The 23,621-nt window shown below is 35.9% G+C and overlaps 1 protein-coding gene across 2 annotated transcripts; it reads right to left on the reverse strand.

Moving 5' to 3' along the window:
• Positions 1-7,509: 7,509 nt before the first annotated feature.
• Positions 7,510-21,721, reverse strand: Smp_126850.1 (putative rna binding protein; the record flags this gene model as incomplete). Of its 2 annotated transcripts, XM_018796725.1 has the most annotated exons (16): positions 7,510-7,914; positions 9,266-9,729; positions 9,996-10,211; positions 11,061-11,218; positions 11,427-11,671; positions 13,069-13,457; positions 16,402-16,660; positions 18,796-18,919; positions 19,038-19,214; positions 19,357-19,430; positions 21,149-21,218; positions 21,251-21,313; positions 21,346-21,417; positions 21,453-21,590; positions 21,626-21,685; positions 21,719-21,721. In XM_018796725.1, 16 exons carry the CDS (start codon positions 21,719-21,721, stop codon positions 7,697-7,699), a joined length of 2,730 nt encoding a protein of 909 aa, XP_018651838.1. In that variant the 3' UTR covers positions 7,510-7,696. The 2 variants fall into 2 exon arrangements, with proteins under 2 accessions (XP_018651838.1, XP_018651839.1); XM_018796726.1 differs by lacking the exon at positions 7,510-7,914 and having other exon boundaries at positions 8,761-9,729.
• Between the last annotated feature and the right edge of the window lie 1,900 nt (positions 21,722-23,621).

Raw genomic sequence — 23,621 nt, forward strand, 5'->3', positions numbered from 1 at the left:
GGGTCTATGATCTTCAAATCTAGCTGGAAGCACAGGTTTCTGACTTTTCCCAGTTTATCCTTTAGTCTTCTTTCATTGTTATGGAGGCATTTGGTGTTTTGACTTATCATCCGATGCTCCTCTAAAGAAGTAACGGTCTTCTTTGTTTTTAAGCAGATTGTTGTTTAAAGTGCGTCGTACAGTTCCACAGGAAATAACAACTACGTGTTTTTGCCTGTCTAGCGTGGCTCAATGGTGGGACCGTGGTCAATGTGTCACGTACCGTGTGTTGCCTATCAGGGTCAGCCGACGCCCGAGTACGCTTCATTGGGTTTCCCTGCTGTTGCTTTACCAGTATAAATCTACTTCGACAAAATCCGATGCGACTGGAAAGGTCATATTTTGTGCTATGTCAGGCCTGAAGGGCCTTAGGTATGTCGTTTGTATTTCTGAACTTCACAGTCATCAGACTCGGAGACTTTTGTTCGGTAGGTGTAATGGATGACGTAGTCAGGTTAAGCGCATTGTCGTAGTGCAATGATAACCAATGCCAGTGTCGCACATCGTTTTTGTGACCTTCATTCCAGCCACCAAAGTCTAGCTCAGGGACTCTGTGAACCAACATACCGGTCGAATCTTCCGTTTGCTGGTCATTTAGTGGTATTTCTTATAACATGTATTGAACTTTTATTAATCAACTATTGCTTTGGCTGTTATGCACGTTGATTTGTGCTAGAAAAACCGTTGACTGTATAGCACAAACCATGCTGTTTCAGGTATTTTATACTTTTGATAAAAACTATTTTCTTTTCTAATTAGAACAGTTTAATTTGTGTACAGAATTTATGTCTTGAGATTATTTAAAACAAGTCACCCGAAAATGCTTCGTATGTTATAAAGAAGAATGTAGTTTGACCTAATCGAAAAACTTCATTTCGTTAGTCCTGCCTTTAGACCGAACACCGAGATTTCGGCAGTTACAGTGAGTATTGGTGGCAACGCTTTTACCGTGCGTGTTAATCAGTATGACGACTGGTCGCACTAAAAGTTACTATGTAATACAATCATTTTATCCCGTTTGATATATATATATATATATCATATACAGTAGTTACAAACAATCAAAATATAGTTGGATTGAATGAACACAAATGAACTGGAATAGCAGTAGTATTGAATTAACACCATAAACAGACCTTTTTGTAACTGAATTGGATTTATATTGACACTGCCACTCAGAATCATCAGAGATTCTATTGTAATAGGAACAACACCGACAATAGAATAATGGGCAATTATATTGTGGTGAAAAAACCCGTGACTGTATTAGACTGGTATAATCTGCACTGTACGGAAATGAATATAAACTGTCTAGAGTGTCAATTATTCAGATCGTTTCAAGTATTAATGGATCAATGTGGTAGTAGAACACGATCGATGAATAAATAGATAGAACGCCAAATAAAGGGGCTAGTAGGAGGATTCACATATAAGACACTCGAATTAGTCAAGCAACTGACACACAAGTTAACCAATAGAATCAAATAAATTAATTTGGCAGTCATAATCTCAGTCAGATTTCCTTTTCTAAAATGAGTATACACTTACGTTCATTTAACGTGTCTGCATTAAATGCCGTATTAATTCATCGAATTGTCCAATGAAGTATGTGGAGAGCAACCGTGATGATTAGAAGTACTCGAATTAATGTGCTAACTTAGAATTACCGAAATAGTGCTATTTAAGAAAGATTGAACTACATAAGTACAAATGAACGTATAAGACTTAGAATTCGTTATCAGCGTTCATTCAAGTACAAAAGAATCATCAGTTAGTGAAAATACCACATTTAGTCCCGGGTAGCGAATTGCGACCAGTTCATGATGAATTACTTAAAAATTTGGAAAGAACATAGCTGGTAATTGAAACAAATAAAACTATGTTCCATGTAGGATAATTTGACACTTATATAGTTAAAGAAATCACTCGTGGAAACACTTCCTTTAACCTAAAATCTACTAAGAGCCATGAAACCTATGAAGCATCTCATTTTTAAAGTTTGTGATTTTTTGAAGAAATGACATTCCACTATAAATACATCTATCCTAATTTTAATTTAGTTTTATTACTGTACTACCTACTAATATGATCTCAAATACTCAAAAACTTCTCTGAAAACTCTTTCGATCTAGTTTGTTGAACATATCTGAAAAGCAAACGAACAAAATTTTTGTAGTAATATATATGTTTATGGACAAAAAAAGTTAAGCATCAGTTGTATGAACGGCAAAGCTTTATGTCGTACTAGTATTCATAACACACATTATTAACTAAGCATTAGGGACAGGGGGAATGCAAATGTGTTTTGAGAAGCATCTTGTGTTGTTTCGTATGTCATTCAATAGTCGTAACACTATTACTATTGATCATATGAATATGTTACATAATGTAACATTGATTTCACAGTATACAATGTTCATGGTTATGCATTTATATAATGTATTCCTATCTTAGTATTAATCCTTTTTATGCTATGTTATGAGTGATTAGAATCTATAGGCATCCACTGTTTTCAAACGCTTTCACAGTCAAATTTAAAGCGAGAAATGTAATTGTTTAAATGGTTGTACGAATTTCTTTAATCACGCTAAATTTGCAGTTCACCAAAGTTGAGTGAAAATTTTCTTACTGAAAGTAATGTTAAGTATCTAGTCAGTCAACTCACCAGTGGTCATTCTCTTAGATTTATATTCGTTTGCCATCTCTACTAAATGTGCCTATAATAATTAACAGTAGAATATGCTCCTCAACAAAAACTATGCAGTCATAGCCAATCTTTAATGGTATGAAAATATAGCTAACATCATTAATAGCTATCGAGGGCAAAAATCCTTCTAATAAATACATAGTTGATAGAATAGAAACTATTCATAAGAAAAATATTTTTTACTGAATTGGCAACCATTGGTTCCAAGTAACATTTAAGTTAACTAGTAGTCAGTTGTTTGTTTGTTCGTTTGAATTTGAGATATGAAGAAGAGATTAGCTGTATTATAAATTATGCTGTAAGGCAATTTTTAGATAAAAAGACTCATTTAAGTTTATTTAATTCATTGAACTAAATTACACCGATCCTTACTAATTCTATGAAGATATGTTTATAACATTTCCTATTTAGGAAATTTTTATAATATTGGACATGGTACAACTTAAAAAGGTACAACATTAATTCATTTGCAAAAGTTGTCTGACCCATCCCATCGTTGATGTTAAAGAGTGCAAGAAAATCTATTATTAACCTTCTAAATATACAACACGATTGTGTTTTTCTGTATCGGTCAAATCACGAAAATTTGTATCCTTCACATATTTATTAAGTAATCAATAGTAAAGAAGACAATATGAAATGCTTAAATTATTTCATAGTAAAATGTAGACTAACAAAAATTCACAATTGTCAAAGTCTACTCATTCTCAATAGAATTAAAATTGAGATAAATAAACTGGCTTTTAACATCTTAAACATATGATTCATCAAGAATTAGGAATAATTATTAATACATAACGGACAAAGAAGGAAAGACAATCACTGAGATTCAAGAACAGATGAAAAGATGGGCAGAATACCTCGAGGAACTGCTGAATAGACCAGCCCCATTGAATCCACCGAACATCGAAGCAGCACACACTGACCTTCCTATAGATGTCACCCCACCAACGATAGAAGAAGTCAAGATGGCCATCAGACAAATCAAAAGTGGGAAGGCGGCAGGACCTGACAATATACCAGAAGAAGCACTGAAGTCAGACATTGAAATAACTGCAAATATGCTTCACCTTCTATTCAAGAAGATTTGGGAAGAGGAACAAGTGCCAATGGACTGGAAAGAAGGATATCTCATCAAGATACCAAAGAAAGGCGATCTGAGCAAATGTGAGAACTACAGAGGCATCAGTTTGTTATCAGTACCAGGAAAAGTTTTCAACAGAGTGCTGCTGAATCGGATGAAAGACGCAGTAGATGCCGAACTTAGGGGTCAACAGGCTGGATTCCGTAAGGATAGGTCGTGCACAGACCAGATTGCGACACTACGGATCATCGTTGAACAATCAATCGAGTGGAACTCATCACTATACGTCAACTTCATTGACTATGAGAAGGCGTTTGACAGCGTGGACAGGAGAACATTATGGAAACTTCTTCAACACTATGGAGTTCCTGAAAAGATTGTCAACATTATCCAAAACTCATACGATGGACTACAGTGCAAAGTCATGAATGGAGGACAGTTGACAGATGCATTTCCAGTAAGGACCGGAGTCAGACAAGGCTGTCTACTCTCCTCATTCCTCTTCCTTCTATTGATTGACTGGATTATGAAGAATTCGACATCTGAAAGGAAATACGGAATACAATGGACAGCTCAGAATCAATTAGATGATTTGGACTTCGCAGATGACCTAGCCCTCCTCTCTCATACACACGAACAAATGCAGATGAAGACAGCAAATGTAGCAGCAGCCTCTGCATCGATAGGCCTCCACATTCACAAAGGAAAAAGCAAAATTCTCAAATGCAACACTGAGAACACCAACCCAATCACACTTGATGGCGAAACTCTGGAAGAGGTGGAAACATTCACATACCTGGGAAGCATCGTTGATAAACAAGGAGGATTGGATGTAGATGTAAAGGCGAGGATTGGCAAAGCAAGGACAGCATTTCTACAATTGAAGAACATATGGAACTCAAAACAACTGTCAATTAATTTCAAAGTCAGAATCTTCAATACGAACGTCAAGACAGTCCTACTGTACGGAGCTGAAACGTGGAGAACTACTACATCCGCCGTCAATAAGGTACAAGTATTTATAAATAGTTGTCTACGCAAAATACTCAACATCCATTGGCCGGATACTATCAGCAACAGAGTTTTATGGGAGAGGACAAACCAGCTTCCAGCTGAAGAGGAAATTAGGAAAAGATGTTGGAAGTGGATCGGACATACATTAAGGAAATCACAAATGTGCATCACGACTCAATCCCTAACTTGGAATCCGGAAGGGAAGCGGAAAAGAGGAAGGCCAAAGAACACACTACGCCGGGAAATAGAAGCAGATATGAAGATGAATAGCAACTGGAAAGAACTGGAAAGGAAGGCTCAGGACAGAGTTGGATGGAGAATGCTGGTGAGCGGCCTATGCTCCTCGACGAGGGGTAACAGGCGTAAGTAAGTAAGTAACATAACGGACCTCCAATTTTTCTGTATACATGAGAATAAACACTTCATTCAATCACATATGATTAAATAACTCGAACCATTGGCCGAGATTTTAATTGACTGATTTAAAACCTATTCAATTCACAAAAAACTTAACTGAAGATACATCCAAGCACAATGTCATCGTTTATATACATTGAATAAAAAACACCCTATAAAATAATAGACATTGAAAATATTTTCGTAATTCTCAAATGTTATATATAAAAGCGTAAAACAAATTTACAAAAGGTTACTAGGCAGATGAACTTTAATCTCCTGCAATTATGCCAAAACTGATTAAACAGTTTTTGATATCTCAAGAAATCATGTTCTTCAGTTATGAATCACAGACCCGTCAGGCGATGTACCAGTTCATACATTTTTTGATGAGACATTAAAACAATGGAATGATTTAACGAGTTATTCATCATATTTTATTTATCAATTTGCAAAATGTATCGCTTTCAAATGGATTGTGTCGACAATTACAAAACGTAACTAGTATATAACATTATTGTTACCATCCATCAACTGAGTTTAAAAGTTTTCTGAACTTGAAAGGTAGATGGTAACATGTATTTATGTGTCGACTGTTACAACACTGTTAAATGACCGTTCAAAATAAACCTATTTTTCATTCCAAAGTAGAAATATCGCTAGGAACACTAATATTAATTAGCCGATCCAATTTTTAACTTCATATAAATTAATGCTGAATTTATTTGACATCTCTTATTCCAAACTTAATAGCCCTTACATTACTGCGTATTCCAGGAAAACGGCTTATGACTTGATTACTACTCAGAAGAGATAAATTTTCTTCATTGTTGCACAGTTTGTACAACATTGACTTTGAATAAAAACTTTAAACAGTTTTACTAAAAGTCAACCCAGTCACTTTACTCTGTAAGTTAATCACCTCTTACAAAGCAATTATATAATAGTTTCACTGGTCATATTTTCCAACTGACTGTCAGTTATCTTACAACTACAATAATTCACTTACCAAGCAGTGGGAAGGGCTGGAATAATGAATGAGTTGACTACTCAGTTTTCGTGGTGTCATTCTGTAGACATTGTTCACATAGCCAGAGAAATGTAGTACACGTCATATCCAACTGATAGTTCGTAGTTAAACATGAATATGTACACCTTTCGTGCAAAACAGCTTTGCATTTCGAAGCATAGTTAATAACTCTAACACAAACCAAACTAAACTTCTCCAAAGTTCACTGGCATTCTTTGGATCCTTTTGACAAATCTTAATGATAATTAGATTGAATTAACTATGAATCACAAGAAATTTTTTTAGAATAACTACCAGTAATAACCATACCCCAGCAACTTCAATGTTTTGTTTTAAGCACTTAGTTATGGAGTTTTGAAGAAGACAAATATACAGCTGACATTATAGTTCCTTGGACAAGTAACGAAATGTTCGTCAACTGGATTCAGCCATGAAAGAAACCCATTAAAAAAAGATGACTACTTCAGACTTAATAAATTTGGAGACCATAAATGAATCTTAAAGAAAAAGAATAGAAAACACACTAGTCCATGTTTATCATCTACATTCCTATGATTGAAATGCTGAAAATGGTACATTCGATTTGCATTATCAATTAATGAAGCTCAGCCCTACTCAAGCGCACCAATTCGTTCATGGCATGTTTAATTCCGGATCGTTTTTGGAGATGAAAACAAGTTATTGAAACACCACTATTTTATCATTTATTCACAGAAATGAATTCTTATTTACTTATTAATAGTTGGGGCTCACAGAAAAAACATAACTTAAAAAATGTCACACGAAGAGTGGGAACTAATATCAGATAATAATAATAATGAGCATGAACAACATAGTTACATAAAGCTGTCTAGCACATTAGATAGATTAAAGAAAATGATGTAAGAAATAAGTAGTATATCATGGATCCTTAGGAGAAAAAGCACAAGTTTATTTTGAATTCATGTGTCTAGTCGTATTTCTTTGAGCTGCAGTAAAAAATTAACTAGGGCATGAATATGCTTACTTATGTATATAAATACATATTTAAGTATTAATTCTATGAGATATTATGCAGAGGAGAAAACCCTACATCTTTGGTTAGAGAAACTTCAAAAAGTAAACTGTGATGATTAACCATATTAGATCTTGTATTTGAGTTTCGAAAGTAATATGCATTTGTGTAACGAAATGACAAAATTGTTGGTTACAGAGACCTTCATTTGATTAAGATCTGTAAAGTATTAAACAAAAGAACTGCATTTTATACAAGATTTATATTTTAGTCAATCAGGTTTTTCAACAGATTAGTATGTTGTAGATTAAGATTAATCAATAAACCCAGGAACTGAACAAAAGTGATAAGATTTACAGAAATGCTAGAAGATCAGGTTAAGAAGTAACGTCAGAAAAAACGGTTATATACAAAGAAACAATCCTAGAGTAGTTACTCTAATTCGTGGAATCTGGCAAACATTGCTCGCTTAACGTTATCTTTATAATTGTCTGACTGAGGTCCTCTTTTTGATGTTTTGATTCCAAGACCAACACCAGCTTCTCTAAATTCAGCTTCAACTATTTGAGTCCGTCCTTGATTACTTCGACCAAGACCTTGACCAGCTTGCCAGCCCATTTTTTCCATAAGCCGACTCCCAACGTTGGGAGCTAAAAAAAATTTATGAGAGTTAGATTCAGTGAAGTAACATGGTTGTTATGAAAAGCATCTTCATAAGTTTCTGAAATTTACGTTAGACAGAACCATTTTTGTATAAAATGACAAAGAAATGGAAATATTCTAGATTATAAGGATACAAACAATCGAAGAAAGGAAAATAATAAATATATGTAACTAAACAAAAGATTATTTTAAATGGTCCACTCCTAATTCCAAGTCTCTTAACTATCTTAAAACATTTTTATTTCATGAACACATACTTTTTTCTTGAATCACATCTTTGATGCCTATTGATTCTTGCTATCATTAATACTTTTAGTACATGTACTACTCTGGCATTTCGCTGTGCTGGTTGATATGGTGTAGCAAATTCAGCCGATAAACACGTGTCAAATTCTTCGTTATGTATGACTGACTGAATGAGTTTGTCGTATAAGCTAACAACTAACTAGAAAAGTTTCCATAGATAAACCAACTTCGTAAATTAGGTGGATCCAGCTGACTCTTCAAAAACAAATTTTATAAGAAACCCTCTGGTACTAATTCAATGATGACTATTATGAATTCATATATTAATTTCCTTATACAAACGAATTCATTTTTTGACCATAAAAATACTGAAGACATTTTACACCTTTCACTGAAAATGTGATAGCGGAAAATTCAAAAATAAAATGAACAGTTTATAAGACATAAAACTATTAAAATCCATAAACTGGATTACATATGTTGCCTACTATTTTAAAATATATTACTACACACGACCACATAAACTTACCTACCCCTTACGCCTTAGTTTTATTGGACAAAAAGACACCAAACACAATAGCCTCATCTAGTACGTTGGGACAAAGAAAACTAAGTCATTACCTTAAAGTTGGAGTAACGATGAAAGGCATTTGTAACATAAAAATCTGACCACTGGAATGCTTTATACTTCACTTTATATAGCACAGTCTTCAACGCATTGGTTCTTGATATAATTTGAGCAGTTGATGCATCTCAGGAGAGGTAATTTTACCAGACTTAGGGGATGAGGGTCACAATTTGTGCTGTTAGTAAACCTTTAATAACAACTAAGTTTAAAACTTGAACAACACAAAACAAGTTAAATTTGAAATTACTTTCATGAAATCACTGTCATAAAGGGTTGATAAAAAGTAGTTCCTATACAGCATATGTATTTGGTGCTCCTTTGTACCAATATGTATGTGTTTAAATAAATAAATAAACACAGCAACTAGCTAATACCTGATTAGGTATGACAAACGAATAACTAAAAATCTCGCTTGAAACTTAGTCTTACTGATCGAAAACTAAGGTTACTAAACTTGCGCATACCTGACTGGGGTGGAGGCGGAATTGGTGGGAGTGGAGGAACGAATGAGTCTTGTTCTATCTGTACGACTGACGGTTGACTTTCAACAGACTTCATTCTAGGTGGCGACGGTATTCCATACTTTTCACGACGCTCCTTGGCTCGATCACGATATTGACCGGATGCGCTTGGCCGACTACTAACTTGTCTAGATGCTACTGATTTCGCATGATTACTGGCCGTTTGAGCACCAATCTGCATTAACGATGCTATTGAAAGGGAATTTTTAGGTGAATTAACAGCTGTTGAAGCTTCTTGATTTTGTACAGGGGTTGGAACAGGAATTGCTGGTAAGCCATATTTTCCGCGTAATTTATTCAAATTTTCATAATGGAGGCCAGAAAATGCTCTATGTTTTTGAAGAGTTGCTGCATCTTTGAAACCGCGGGAGCACAACATACAAGCGAGCTTGGCCCAATCCAAAAGTCTAGAATTAAAAATGAATAATTGACTATGATCATATTATAAACGTAAAGAGCAGATAACCTTTTTAATTATGGAGCACTTATTTAACAGGTGGAAAAAGTAAATTAGATGTTATAAATAAAGAATTCTTTATTAAATTAGGACTACATCATTATCAACATTTTCCAAAGGTTGGAATAGTCAGATATGTAATCAGTTAATTATCGCCATCCCCTACTTACACCATAGATTAATAAACGTATGGATATGCAGGATACATAAACTCACTTGTTTTCTTCTTCAGAAACTTTTGTTTCAGCTTCAGCATCGAATGACAACAATGAATCTTGTTTTTCACTATGTGTCTCATCCTGGCCAGAGTCGTCACTATCTTCAACACCGCCATATTCTGCAACCAAACTGGCGGATTCAGGTGTATGTGAGTCACTTGTAAGTGGATTGTTAGAAGACGCCTCCAAGATTGCGTACCCTGTGTCTGCTGTTCTACTGGCTTCAGACTAAAATAAACGGAGAGTATAAACTACTGAGTAAACTCCTTTGAAACTCCATTACGAAAAAATTAAAAATGAAATGGTGTATGGAAATTAAAAATTTAAGAGACAAATGCGTCTCCACAATTCAGAGCCAAATTGTATTAGAAGTTTCAGACAGCATATAACAAGACCAAGGAATTCAGTACAGCACCTTCAGCTATTTGCCTTAAAACAACATGATCATAGCTTTCCGAAAATAAAAATTAATCACGAAGGAAAAACGGAATAGGAATTCTCAGGTATCGCTCTTTAAAAACCAATAGGATAAGAAGGAGAATAATAAGACTCCAACAAATAAATTATAGTCGAGAATAGCAACCTTGTCAAAATTAAATGTAGGAAAACTACTAGCATATCACAAATAACAGTAATAAGTTAGACAAACTAAACTAGCATTAGTCGGTCCATCAAGCCACTCAAAATTGGGTCCTGGAAATAGTATGACTCAGTGGCTTGAGACGTATCCAGGGATTATTCCGAACATGAATTAATTAAGGTCTTTTTGTAGATCTTGTTTTCTTCATAAAACTGAGGGGAACGTTCTTAACTGAATGCACGCTATTCTTGGCCATATTTTTAACTTAACTGCATCTATAATCATAAACTTATCTCGTTTACTTATTTTTAAACACTATTTAGACTAAACTCCCTTCTTTCCATATGTTGATTCATGATTCCATTTTCTTGCTCAGGTGGAGCATATTTATTTTGGTGACCATTATTTGTTGCAAATAATTAAAAAAAATAGTGTCACAAAAAAGTAGTAATTCTACAAAAAACTGTTAGGACTTTCTATCACATGAACATGAACAGAGGTGTAATTATTTTATGTAAACTCACTGTTATCACATCAGAGCGTTGTCCGACACTGGATGACGCTTTTTTCTGAGCATTCATCTTCTTAGCCCACTTTTCCATTTCTCGTGCAATCTGTTGAGCTGTTTTACCGCGATCATCCTAAAACGTGGAGAAAGATAAAATTTAGTTTCCTACACACCACTTTTAGGATTACTTGTTATTTGTTTCTACCCGTGACCTTTAGTGTGTTCATGTAAAACGCTAAAAATATGAAACGACGAGCTAAAACGTCAAATCTTAAGCTGCTTTCAGGTTTTAATTTGATATGCACAAGACTTAAGAATACGAAAATTAGGATTGAACTTACTTTGTTTTTAGGAGCATCTGAAGTATCGGTTTGAGAGTTGGAAGCCGCATTATCGACGGAATTGGATTGAGGATTTGTTTGTGGTACAGGAAGATATGTACTCTTCGTTTGATCCCAGTAATAATATTGCTGACTTCCGCGGTCGTAGAAGTATTTTGAGTTAGGTTCATACATTAGACCAGTGACAGGATCATAGTAAAAGCGAGTAGACTCATCGTATATGTACTTAGATGTGTCTGGAAATGCTGTGATAAAAATTTTAGACAGTTTATTTGTTAGTAAACTTCACAAGTGTTCGTTCTCAATCGACTTTTGTTGTACCAAAAAGCCTATATCTTTCCTAATGATAATTATATTTCTCTTATTACGTTGATTGTGAAACACAAGTGGAACCAACACGATTGTGCATCAAAACATACGTTGTCTTCTGTATTAATTAGCTAAATATATAACACAGTGAGTTATTTGGGGGCTTATTTACACTATATCACGTGCATATTAACTTCAATAGCAATAACTAGTGTCATGGTGTCAAAAACGAGATGTTCGATACAAGTTACTGCAAAACTTTTATGACAGGATGTAAAGACTCTGCCAATTATTTTCGAAGGAATGCTGATCGATTAACCAATGCAATATGAGCTGAGTATCATCACTATCTACTTAAGTTTTTCATTTAGAATACATATTAAAATTAATCGTCAAAATAAAAAACAGCAACTGCAACATACTAACGACATCAATGACTACGATGTAATGCATGGTTTGCGCCAATTTTAAAGACAGTTTACCTAAGCCTACGTGGTTGTGGAAATAATTTAGTTGTGGTTAGGTATGTTATGAACACGTTTAGTTGTTAAAGAAATAAACAGAATGCTGACCGACCGGATAGGACAAGATATAATCGATTGATAAGCACAATAAAACTGACGGATGAATAAAGCTTTTCATAGTAAAGTAACACGTTCACAAAATATAAACATAACCGCATAATATTTACGCTTTTCTGATGAGTGTTAACTAGGGCGAGACCAAAGTCCAAGGGTTCCTATCAACCGCCCAAAATTAGGAAAAGGTTCATGGGATGTCAAATAACTTAGACTAGTAGCTTTATTTCAACTCCACTGAGAGAATCCGCTCAACACCAAGGGTCAGAAAAGCATGATACTGGCTATTACTTAGTGGTTAATCAACGTGAAAAAGGAACAAAATTATGATGACATTTTTTATACCACTTAATAATCAGTAAAATTATAACCCAAGTATTAGTTTTACTTTTTCTATATCTTGATAAACTGAGAAACTTTACAGACCTCGAATCAGTAAACCAATAAATCTATCAAGTTAAGGTATTCAGGAAAACTGACCTAAGTGAATACGTTAACCTATAAATATACGAAAAATGACTTATCAAGACTGCAAACAGACCACAATATGGAGCTTGACACTGATTTGGCAATAACAACATTTGAATAATAAACTACCAAATGCAAAAAACAATAATAGCCATATACTTCGGTATTTGAATCAAGTACAAAGTAAATGGTTGATGCTAATAACGCAAAGAACAAATCGCAAAGGTCGAAACCTAGTTTTTGTTAATCATAATTATTTTCCAAAATATTAGGTAATATAGCCTTACGATATGTAGTCGTAGATGCCGTCACAGCATTGAACGGGAACGAAGGAGGTGGGAGCTGCTGACCAGATGCCACGAGTGCTGCCATAGACGGTGCATAGTTAGACGAGACAGTATGTTCCGAATGGTTACGCAAAGATTTCGTCAGAGCTGATAAAACATGTTGTTCAGTTTGTTTTTGTTGTATCGCTGCCTGGGCAACAGCAGCTCCATTGTTTGAAGTTTGACTCAGTAATGCTGATGCAGCAACAGCATTCATTGCAACAGTATCAGGTGATATGTTATTATTTTGTGCGGCCATAGCTGCATGCGCTAAATCCAGAGCCAAGTTGCGACTACTGTTTAACTGGGCATTATATGATCCTTCCGTTTTTAGTGTTGCCATAATAGTACTTTAAAAGATGATAATGGAAAAGTGGAATGGCACATGATGAGTAAAAAAGATGTTTGAATCAGCAGCATTTTGAATGCGTCAAAAACCTACGCACATTGCTTTACTATATTGTACGACCGCACTTATCTAAAAAAACTTGATTCAATTTATGGTTCAGCATTTAAGAATCGAATTAAACGTGACAACTAAAGTATGTTTAGTAATAAGACCGGGATAAACAATTACCTGGTAAGACTTATAGAAAATTTGATTTTAACCAGTTTCAACGACTGAAAATATTAATTTAACTTGTAATGGTTTAAATTATCCCGTCATTGAGATTTCGACTGAAATCTGATCAGCCTTCAATGATATGCGCATACTGCATAGGTTGCTTATATATATATATATATATATATATATATATATCAGTTTTGACACGAGTTCAAGTAGAGTAAATGGAATGTGGCTGATAGTGGGATTCACGACGCATGCTTCTACCTGTTTGAGACTAATTATTTGGATGTACCTAGATTTCAGAATTGGAGCCAAAAGAACCGGGCTCAGGTTCTGGAGTGAACATAGACTCTGAGATCTAGATACAAACAGATGAGTCTGAAGCAGAAGAAAACGTGAATCGTCGACTCAACTGCTAGCCAAATTTCATCTATTCTATACAAGATTGTCAAACGGTTTTGACTTAGCAAGAGTTGCAATGTAAAGTAAATGCTATTTCAAGAAGTATTGTTTAGAGATAAGTAGCATATAGTGTCCACATCTTGATAAGCATTCAGACCTTAATCATTTATAAATGTGAGACATTCATACTTGATATATAAATACTAAAATTAAGATATCAGACTATACAATACCTGAACATATTGTAGTATGGAAACAAAGAAATAAACTATTATGATACTCATCATTAATCATAAACTTTTTTAGATGGTTAAAAGCATACATTGAGTTATTTCTAAATGTACACAAATATGAACGACTTGCATTATGTTAACTCTTAACTTCCTTACTTCTAGCGAAGATAAAATTTATTTGCAACTGAACACCCTGAAAATAAGTAACTATTAGTATATCCCTGTAAAGTCAAGTATGAAGTACAGTTTAATAGGCCAAGCACTGTTGAAAGGATCGTCAACAACAAAATCCATATACGTTCTGCTGAAGGATCTAAAAAACAAGCGTTATGAGCTTTTCAGTGTCGTGGTATAAAAAATCTGTACAGGACTGGCTTCTATCGGTCTTTTGAGACTCCCTGCCTGGGGACCTAGGGATGGTGCCACACAGTGGCTCGAGACGTTATCAGACAAGGCCCAGAATACAAGCCAGTGTAGATCCTGCTGTAACTTTGCTTTCTTCATAAAAGTGAGAGTAACTTCTTTAACTGAAATTCTTTCTGGTTGTATTTTTCCTAGCTGAACTGCTCCTCTCATTAGTGTTTCACTCTCGTACACTAGTTTCTATTTACTGTTGTTCTTTCTTATTACATCCACTTCCCTATCTCTACCACTTTACAACCTTATTTTTGTGGCGCATCTATATTTTGATGTTCATTGGTACCAATGTCTATGTGTTCAAATAAATAAATATGAGCTTGACTGACAATCACTATTAGAAATCTTACCAAAAGCGCGCATGCGAAAAATGTTTGCTTATCTTTTCAGGAAGCCTATAATCTAATGAAGACTAAATAATTCAGTTGAGAATATCAGCAGCAGGAAAACGAGATTACTGAGATTAATAAACAATGCTGTTTACTATAAATTTGGGTTTTAATTTTGTATCCCTGGCTATCCAAGTGTATCACTAAGTGATGAGTAGTGGTGTTCCTGTTCACGGTTAGTTGCCTTATGAGCGTGATTTCTTTGAATTTATTTCTAAGCAATTTACTAGAATGGTATTTATACATATAGACTGGAATGAAGTCCTAGAACCAAAATTAGACTAAGTAAAAAACTACATTTAAGAGGAAACTACGTGGTAGTAAGGCAAGGTGATTTTTTATACCCGGAGAATGAGTACCATGCTCAACCAGAAACTCATTTTCACTACTTATGTTTAATACATTTGTCACAACCAACATGTACCCGAATAGACTTATTAACTTAGCCTCATAAAAGCGGAAATCCATATGACTATAGAAGTGAATGCAGGTCATTTCCAATTAATGGAAACCTGAGAAATGTTATGGCTGACCGAAATCAGCATTATTGTGACCTTTCATACTCATTAATAATCATTTTTAGTGTAGTAACGTAATCTACGCCTGTTTTTCCTTGTTGTAAAAAATATACATACTTCGACGTTTACTTGTGTAATTGTTTTTTCTTTAAACAAAGGCACTTTTGAAAACCGTCTTTTTCTGTATTCTTTATTCATTGACAGTTACCATAGTTGAGACGTCGTGTAGTAGCATTCGATTCATCTAGTCCGCATCAGACAGGCCTTTGTATTAAAAATCTTTTAATAATCCTCACTCTGTATCCCAACAATATCTAAGCCTTAACAGAAAAGTGCCGACTCACAACCGATAACTTAAAAATATAACCTAATTGCAGCAGAATAAGGACAATCAAAAAAGCATTTAGCTTCATACTGAAAGAGCGTGAATATAGATATCAGAAATAGAACTCTGGTTACGATGTTGAGTGGCAACGTTCTTGAACTTAGTTAAACTAAACTTATTCCGACTCATACACGTGTAGATCTAAGAACCGGAGCTTTGGTTCACACTTGCCATAAGGTTTAAAGAGATGCTACCCACTTGCGAAAAAATGTAGGCAGAACGTTTAGACTTGAGGCACAACAGTTGAAATCCAAATACTTAAATTACTGGACTACTCTACTGTTGACAAAATCGGGTCTATAAAGTAAAACAAGCGCCGAGACCAATTATTGTTTGTTAGATAAGAAACACTTCATGAACGTCAGACAAATATCAGACTAACTTGAAAGTGTTCTTTGCGTACGAGACTGTTACTGCTTTTCCTCCGACCTCAAAAAGCTTGAATTCTTTGTTTACTATATCCATGACTTTGTAAGCATCAGCAACCGTGGGAAGCTCCGCAAAAGCAAAGCACCTGGAAGCATGTGTTACTTCATCTCTCATTACATGACACTGTCGCACCTTTACGTCGGCCGTATCTTGAAAAACCTGGCAAATGTCATCTTCCGTAGTTAGTGCATCCAAGCATCTCAAGACGAGAGCTGAAAATCCAAAATATTTATTCAGTGATATTTCAAACAATAAATAAATCATAAATAGCACGAAACATTAAAAAACCAAGTATTATGAAAAGCAAAAACTTTTTTGTCATACTATATCTAGGCTTTGAGTGTGTCACCGATCCTAAACTACAGGTATAAGAATTCCATTTGATTATTTAGATAACAGGAAGTATCTCTAGAGAAATATTCATATGGTTAGTCCTAAACACATTTTTTCTCTTTAAGCAGCATTGTCCAGTAAAGAAAACTTTAAGCAAGCATATATAGACTTATTCCATCAGTGATAATCACTTCGTTTAGTGACCTACCGATCTTGTAGTGGTTTACTTTGATGTTACTAAGCTATATTTCACAATCAAAAAGTGGAACTGAACGTTCGTTCTCTAACTATGAGCAGAACAGTAACTACACACAATAATGATATCTTCTGTACATCAGTTCGTGAAGTTAGACAAAATGCTATTTTTCCTAGGAGCATATCTGTGATGGCGGTACCGTCACTCTTCACTTCTAGATCTGAACGAAGACCAATAAACTCCGAAGAACATTCCAACTGGCCTTTCCTTGATTGCTAGTCACCGACAGTATTAATGGGAGGTCATGTATTGAAAAACATCGTAACTAAAGTGGATCAAAATGAGCAGTAGGACCTTACAGGTTAACTTAAAAAGGTATTTGAAAACGTTGATTTTACATAATCGTCAAAATCCACTGATATATTAGGCGAAGCGTGGGATTCCTCCACACAGCGACGACGGATATTTTTGGTGAAAACTGTGAGTCAAACCTTATATAGAATGACTCGAAACCAGTCGCTGGGACGGAGATGTATTCATTATTTTCTCTTTCCATAAACCTTAGGTTTTAGTATTTCATCTCCTAATTGGGTCATATTGTGTCTAATTTTTGTTACAACTATAAACACTACTACTGTGGTATATGTTACTTATGTCGGTAGATATAATTAGTATGTAACGCCTATCTGAAATTGAAAACCTGGTAGCAGAAGGCTATGAAGGTCGGCTTGAAGAAAACAGAAATGGAACTAGGAAGGAATTGTGAATCGGAAGAATTATATAGAACGTGAAGGGCAAATTATGGAAGATTGCAAATGAAGTATTCAGCGTATGGTTCTCACATGTTACCGAGAGATTCTGTAACTTTGTATTGAAAAACATTGGTTGTCCCCAACTGAGTTCTTGTTCATTACAGTACTACGTCGACTCTTATCATACATTCAGTTAACTTCACCTCATTCTGATGTGGAAAACAGATGTATATTTGTACGACATTTTACGTTATTTATGACTTGTCGATCGACATCTAAAAACATTGAGTATATTTTTAAAACTTTCGAAATGAGAGGATGAAAGGAGCCTTCATCCACTAATATGATGAGGTAGTGAGGAATGATTGAGAGGTTGATGTACCCGACTGGTCTGCGTGAGTGATGGAGACATACGAGATCGATCCACACGTAGTGAAGGACGAAGAGAGTTATAATAACTATCTGAATTGTCGTAAGGTCTGTCTACTTGTGAGATGGTCTCTTAAAAGTTGCTCACGTACGGCGAGAACGTTGTGTTAGTATTTCCGAGAACCGAAAACGTGTATGATAGTGAAGTCAATAAATTTGTTGATGACATATTTAACATGGGCCACAGTGGCTTGCCTTAGTTGTCTCTTCATTGTACATTATTTTCTGGAGTTGCATCTTGGTGTTAAACGCTGTGACGAGTTTAAAAAGGTAATTACAAGTAACTGACGTTAAATCGCTAGTAGCGAATTTTTCGGGTGGGGACCTAAAGATGGTCAAATTAAATGACTTGGGACATTATCAGATATGGTTTAACATTCTTTATAAAGAAGCACATTCTAAATGGACGAAAATGAATTTGATAGTCTTCATCATCGCGCAGTATTTTATACCGAATACTTTTCTTGTTTATACGTTTGTTTCTATAACCTTTCTTTCTCTTATCACTTCATTCCACTGTGACATTTTTGCTCTATGCCACAACAATTGTTTTGTGAATAACTGAGCATACCTAGGGAAAGTGATATAAAAGGAAGAACGGTGAAAAATGCTAAACATTTGGTATCGTTTTACTTACTATTACATGGAGTTGTACCGATGAGATCAACACCATCGACCGAGTTTGTGAGAGATTGCACTTGAGACCTCGGCAACTGACATTTATAGCACTGATCTCGCCTTCTGAAGTTGTGACTAGAACACTAGATAAGAATTAACCAGTAGAAGGGTCGGATGAATTATTACTTTAGAAGTTATTCCCAGCACGATAAATTTAAATTTCGAAATAACTGTGAGATGAAATACTTAAATAATACCCACCCTTGAACAGATCCAGTCTCCGGTGGAGACTTCTGACAACGCAGGAGGACGAGTCATAAAGCTTGACGGACCAAGTAACCCGGGGGCATCTCCAGAATGATGTATCAGTGAATCAAGCTGGTTGCGAGGAGTGCTGTACATCAGTCGTATTTCATAGCGTCGCACACGAAATATACCCTAAATAAAGAGGAAAACACATTTATATAAGGCTCTTTCATACAGACTAGGCCCATGATTCCAAACTATACGACAATTACGAGGTGAAGATAAGCATGTTTAGGAAACTTGACAAAGATAACCTGTACTGTGAATGCATTACTTTTTGGTGGTCCATCCAACGTCTTGCTTCATGGACAGAAGCGAAATCCACAAAACCGAAGCCCTTCGATATACCTGCGAACAGATTTGAATAAGACAGGAATAAAGCAACTGCAGAGAAAAATTCTTAATCGACAAAATTCACTATTAGGAATGCGATTTACAGGTCCCGACTCGGAAAACTGGGAAGTTCGGCAAAGAAACAGTGCAGAATAGCCTTTTCCACATAATCTAGGTTCAACTTGCAAACCGTAAATGCACTAAACTAAGTTTGAAATTTATTGTGCCTAAGTGATTACATGAACTATCTTCACGTTAAAGCTTTGGGTTTAATCGTCACAACAGTTGAATATCTGCGAGTTACGAACTAAGCTCTCCTTTCCTTACTTTTTACTGTGATGGATTATTTAAAACCAACACTTGGAGACCTGAGCGCAGAAGCTTGTATATTTTCTTCAAACACTATACACATGAGGACAACACTCATAACGTACAACATTTAAAAGTTTTGACGTTGGAGAAAATATTAACCTTCAAGATTAGACTTTAACGAAACCATTTTATTTATTTTAAGATATAAATATTGGTATAAGGGGGCACCAAATATATGTGCGCCACACTTGTACTATAAGAATGAAGACCTGTCCCCAAATGCCCTGGTATGGCCGAGTGGAGGCGGGGTCAACCTCCCTCTTCAAATGCTCTAACAGCCACGCGTATACAGCCTCTGCAAGAGGAGTCCTACTTACTGCCTTCTACAGGCATCACTGTTGTTTACGGAATAGAGAAGACGAAAAGTAAATATCCGGAGCTTTAACCGGATTGGTGGACACGGAGAGTTTACCTGGGGGAGTTGGAAAACCCTGATTCTAAAACAATGGTGCACATGGGCTTCAGGATCCTGAGGAAACAAATGGCGTATGAACCAACTGTTGGTCACTAGCCACCATGGGACTGCATCTCCTTACGAATGCTCCTCTTCCTTGTGGGTCAGAACTTTAGGTCAAAAGTTAGGGACGTGTCCCTCCAAGAAAACCACCTGTTTCGTTTTGGGCGCCTGAGCAGTACCACAGCCATCACACAAATCGAATGAGACATCTACTTCACGAAATATTTTACTCGCTTCAACGAAACCAAGTTCTTAATTTAGTTTCTTAGCTTAGAAATAAAAGCTTATGTTGATATCTTGGATATCATCGTGTAAATGACATCCAGTGTAGAACTAATAACTACATGGAACCCATGGTGCAAAATTTTTTTGCCACTCAAAGATTGTGACGGACTTTGCTAACCTGTTCTTTTACATTAGAATTCACACTGCTGTTTGATTTTACGCTTTTCGGGATTAATGACTAATTTCAACAGAATATATGGATGTGTCACGAAGATATAAGTGAAACCTGGACAGTAACAAGAAGCAGAGTTATGATTAGCTAAGACCAATAGCTAGAACTACTATAAGAATGGAGATCAAACAAGATACTAAGAAAATCAATCTAGTGGTCAGACATACGTTCATACAATAGGGATTTTTAGAGGACTAGATATAATGAAGAACTTGTAAAGTACCGTTAGGAAGTTCAATGAGTTGATGACAGTTAAAAAAGTTGTTGCATATAACGATACACAGACAATCCAGAAAAAGACGTATCCTCAGAATATTAATTTCCACTCGGGAATACGAATAATTTAATCAATTATTAGTAACGTAAAGATGAAAGCAAGTTTATAATTAACAAGCAACTATTATATCCCAATAATTTCCTGAAGCGGGGAAGGAAATAAATACATACCCGTTGTTTTATCCTTGATTACACGAACGTCTAAGTAACTCACGCGAGCATCATCAAGAGCGTCACGAATCTATAAATAAATCGAGTTAATAGAATACGTACATCACGATGATCAAGGGAAGTGGGAATCCCACGCAGCATAATAGTTGGTGATGCATCGTCGAACTGAAAGGATTAATTTTAATAGACGACCTTACTTCATCATCACGCTTTTCTTTAGGGTTGCTATAGTTAAGTCTAATTATCGTTTTTCGGATCTCAATTTCTCCCTAGACAATACACAGCTTGAAAATCAGAACCATACCTGGCAATCTCGCATAAACTGTTTAGCATCATTTGCTGATACAAAATCAACAAATCCAATCCATCTACCAGTTTTCTTGTCACGAACAAGACGTACGTCAGTGTAATTTGCGTGTTCACTATCAAGTGTACGTCGAACCTTAAACAATAAAACTCTAGTAAATCTGCACTCACATCACGTTCCGTTGTTGACGAAGTCAAACCACGCAGCATAATCGTTGGGGTGGGTATATCCTGTAAATAATAAAAAAACCTACTGCAACGAACCATTTCAAAAGTTTTCAAAACAAGGAAGTGAGTTTATTACAAGGGCTTTTGTGCAGTAAGGAGAACAGGTTGAGATCTTATGAGTAGTATCAATTTTTCAGCGTCAATGTTCGAAAATTTGAAGAACTTGATTGCTGAATACGAAAATCGGGGTACTGGAAGAAGTTAACCAGTAAGGTATAGGAGCATCACCAACTGTTTTGGCAGAACAACAGGTCTGTACTTCACAAGACTAAACTGAAGCGGTTTTCACTAACCGCGCTTAAGTATTGAGGCGCGCCACTGATTAAAACAAAATTAACTTGCTACTTATAATAGGACTAGCAGATTTGTGTTCAGGTCATAAAATTCGGTGGATAAAGTCACATTGAACCTGATTCATCCATAACTGTTACACTGGTTTTCCTCAACGTGGTCATGTGGTGAGGTGTTATCGAACCTCGTGGAGGAAACTCACGGGAAGACCATGTTGAAGAAAAACGAATATTGCCCCCAACAAGCATATTGCGCTCTAATGCTGCTGTTGTGTAACCTTGCTACTGAAAGGCCTATGGGCTAAGTTATACTGATTCTTATCATCCTAATAGTTAGTTCTATTTTCTCTACTTTGACGAACTTGTGGTGTTTGTGTGAACTAATGATTCCTTGGTGCTTGATGAATGCCAGATTTTGGGTTCCAAATACAATACATTCGTCCGTGCTCATCTAGTACTTTTTTGGTTAAACTGAGTTATTTCTGAGATTCCTGATTTATACAATAATTCAATACTACCAGTCATCACAGAACTGCTATTCTTTTTCAGCTTTGAAACAGAAGCAATGGCCCAAAATTGACGTTACAGTTTACACTTAGCTTTTTGGCCTTGATTTTTGATTGAGTTGATTGATTTTCAGTAGTCCATCATGTCCGTTCAAGTGTGCCTGTTCGTTTGTAGGGAACTTTAAATAAACACATTCCGAAATTCATACTTAAAAGTTACCGACCGCCACATCCCTTGGACTACACCTAGAGGGCCGAGAAACTCCCCACCATGGTTCGGTAGGGAGGTTCGTATCCTTCTCCGTAAAAGAAGGAAAATTTGTGATAGATTTAGGTTACTAGGGACGAATGAGGAAAAATATCAGTATCAAAAAGCTCTGAATACCTGTCCCTCGACCCTCCGTAAGTCCAGAAAGCTCTACGAAGAGAAAATTGTTAAGGAATCCATAGAATGCCCTAAACGTTTGTATTCTTATATAAACCAAAGGACAAAAGGAAATGTTCCTTCACTATGGGGAGACAGTACTGCATAATCACTAGTGGGGGACGACTTTGGCAAAGCTCAAGTATTCTTCATGTACTTTAGCATTGTATATACCATTGAAACACCCTTCTCACCAGTCCATGAAAATCCCCCAACACAAACACTGGACAGCGTGACCATTAAAGAACTCGATGTCTTTGGTCTGCTAATTAAGCTTGACATAGGTAAATCCACTGGACCCGATGAACTGCATCCTAGGTTACTAAAGGAATTAGCTAACTTTGTTGCGAACCCTTTAAGTATCTATCCGTAACCCAGGGTCGTCTACAAAAGACTGGAAGGACGCCATGGTAAGTCCTGTCTTCAAAACAGGTACAAAACATAAGCCTGAGAATTATCGACCCATCAGCCTAACTAGTGTGGTTGTTAAAATCTTAGAAAAGATTATTCGGAAAGAGCTGTTTAAGTACCTCGATGAAAAGCGGATCCTCTCCGAAAAGCAGCATGGTTTTAGAACAGGTTACTCTTGTCTCACAAACTTATTAGTCGCTCGTGAAAGCTGATGCGCTCTTAAGGGCCAAAAGTTACCTGTAGACGTAGCATACGTCGACTTCAGCAAAGCTTTTGGCAAATTTCCACACAACCGGCTGTTATATAAG

The sequence above is a fragment of the Schistosoma mansoni genome, chromosome 4 (assembly GCF_000237925.1).
Source record: "Schistosoma mansoni strain Puerto Rico chromosome 4, complete genome".
Taxonomy (NCBI): Eukaryota; Metazoa; Platyhelminthes; class Trematoda; order Strigeidida; family Schistosomatidae; genus Schistosoma; species Schistosoma mansoni.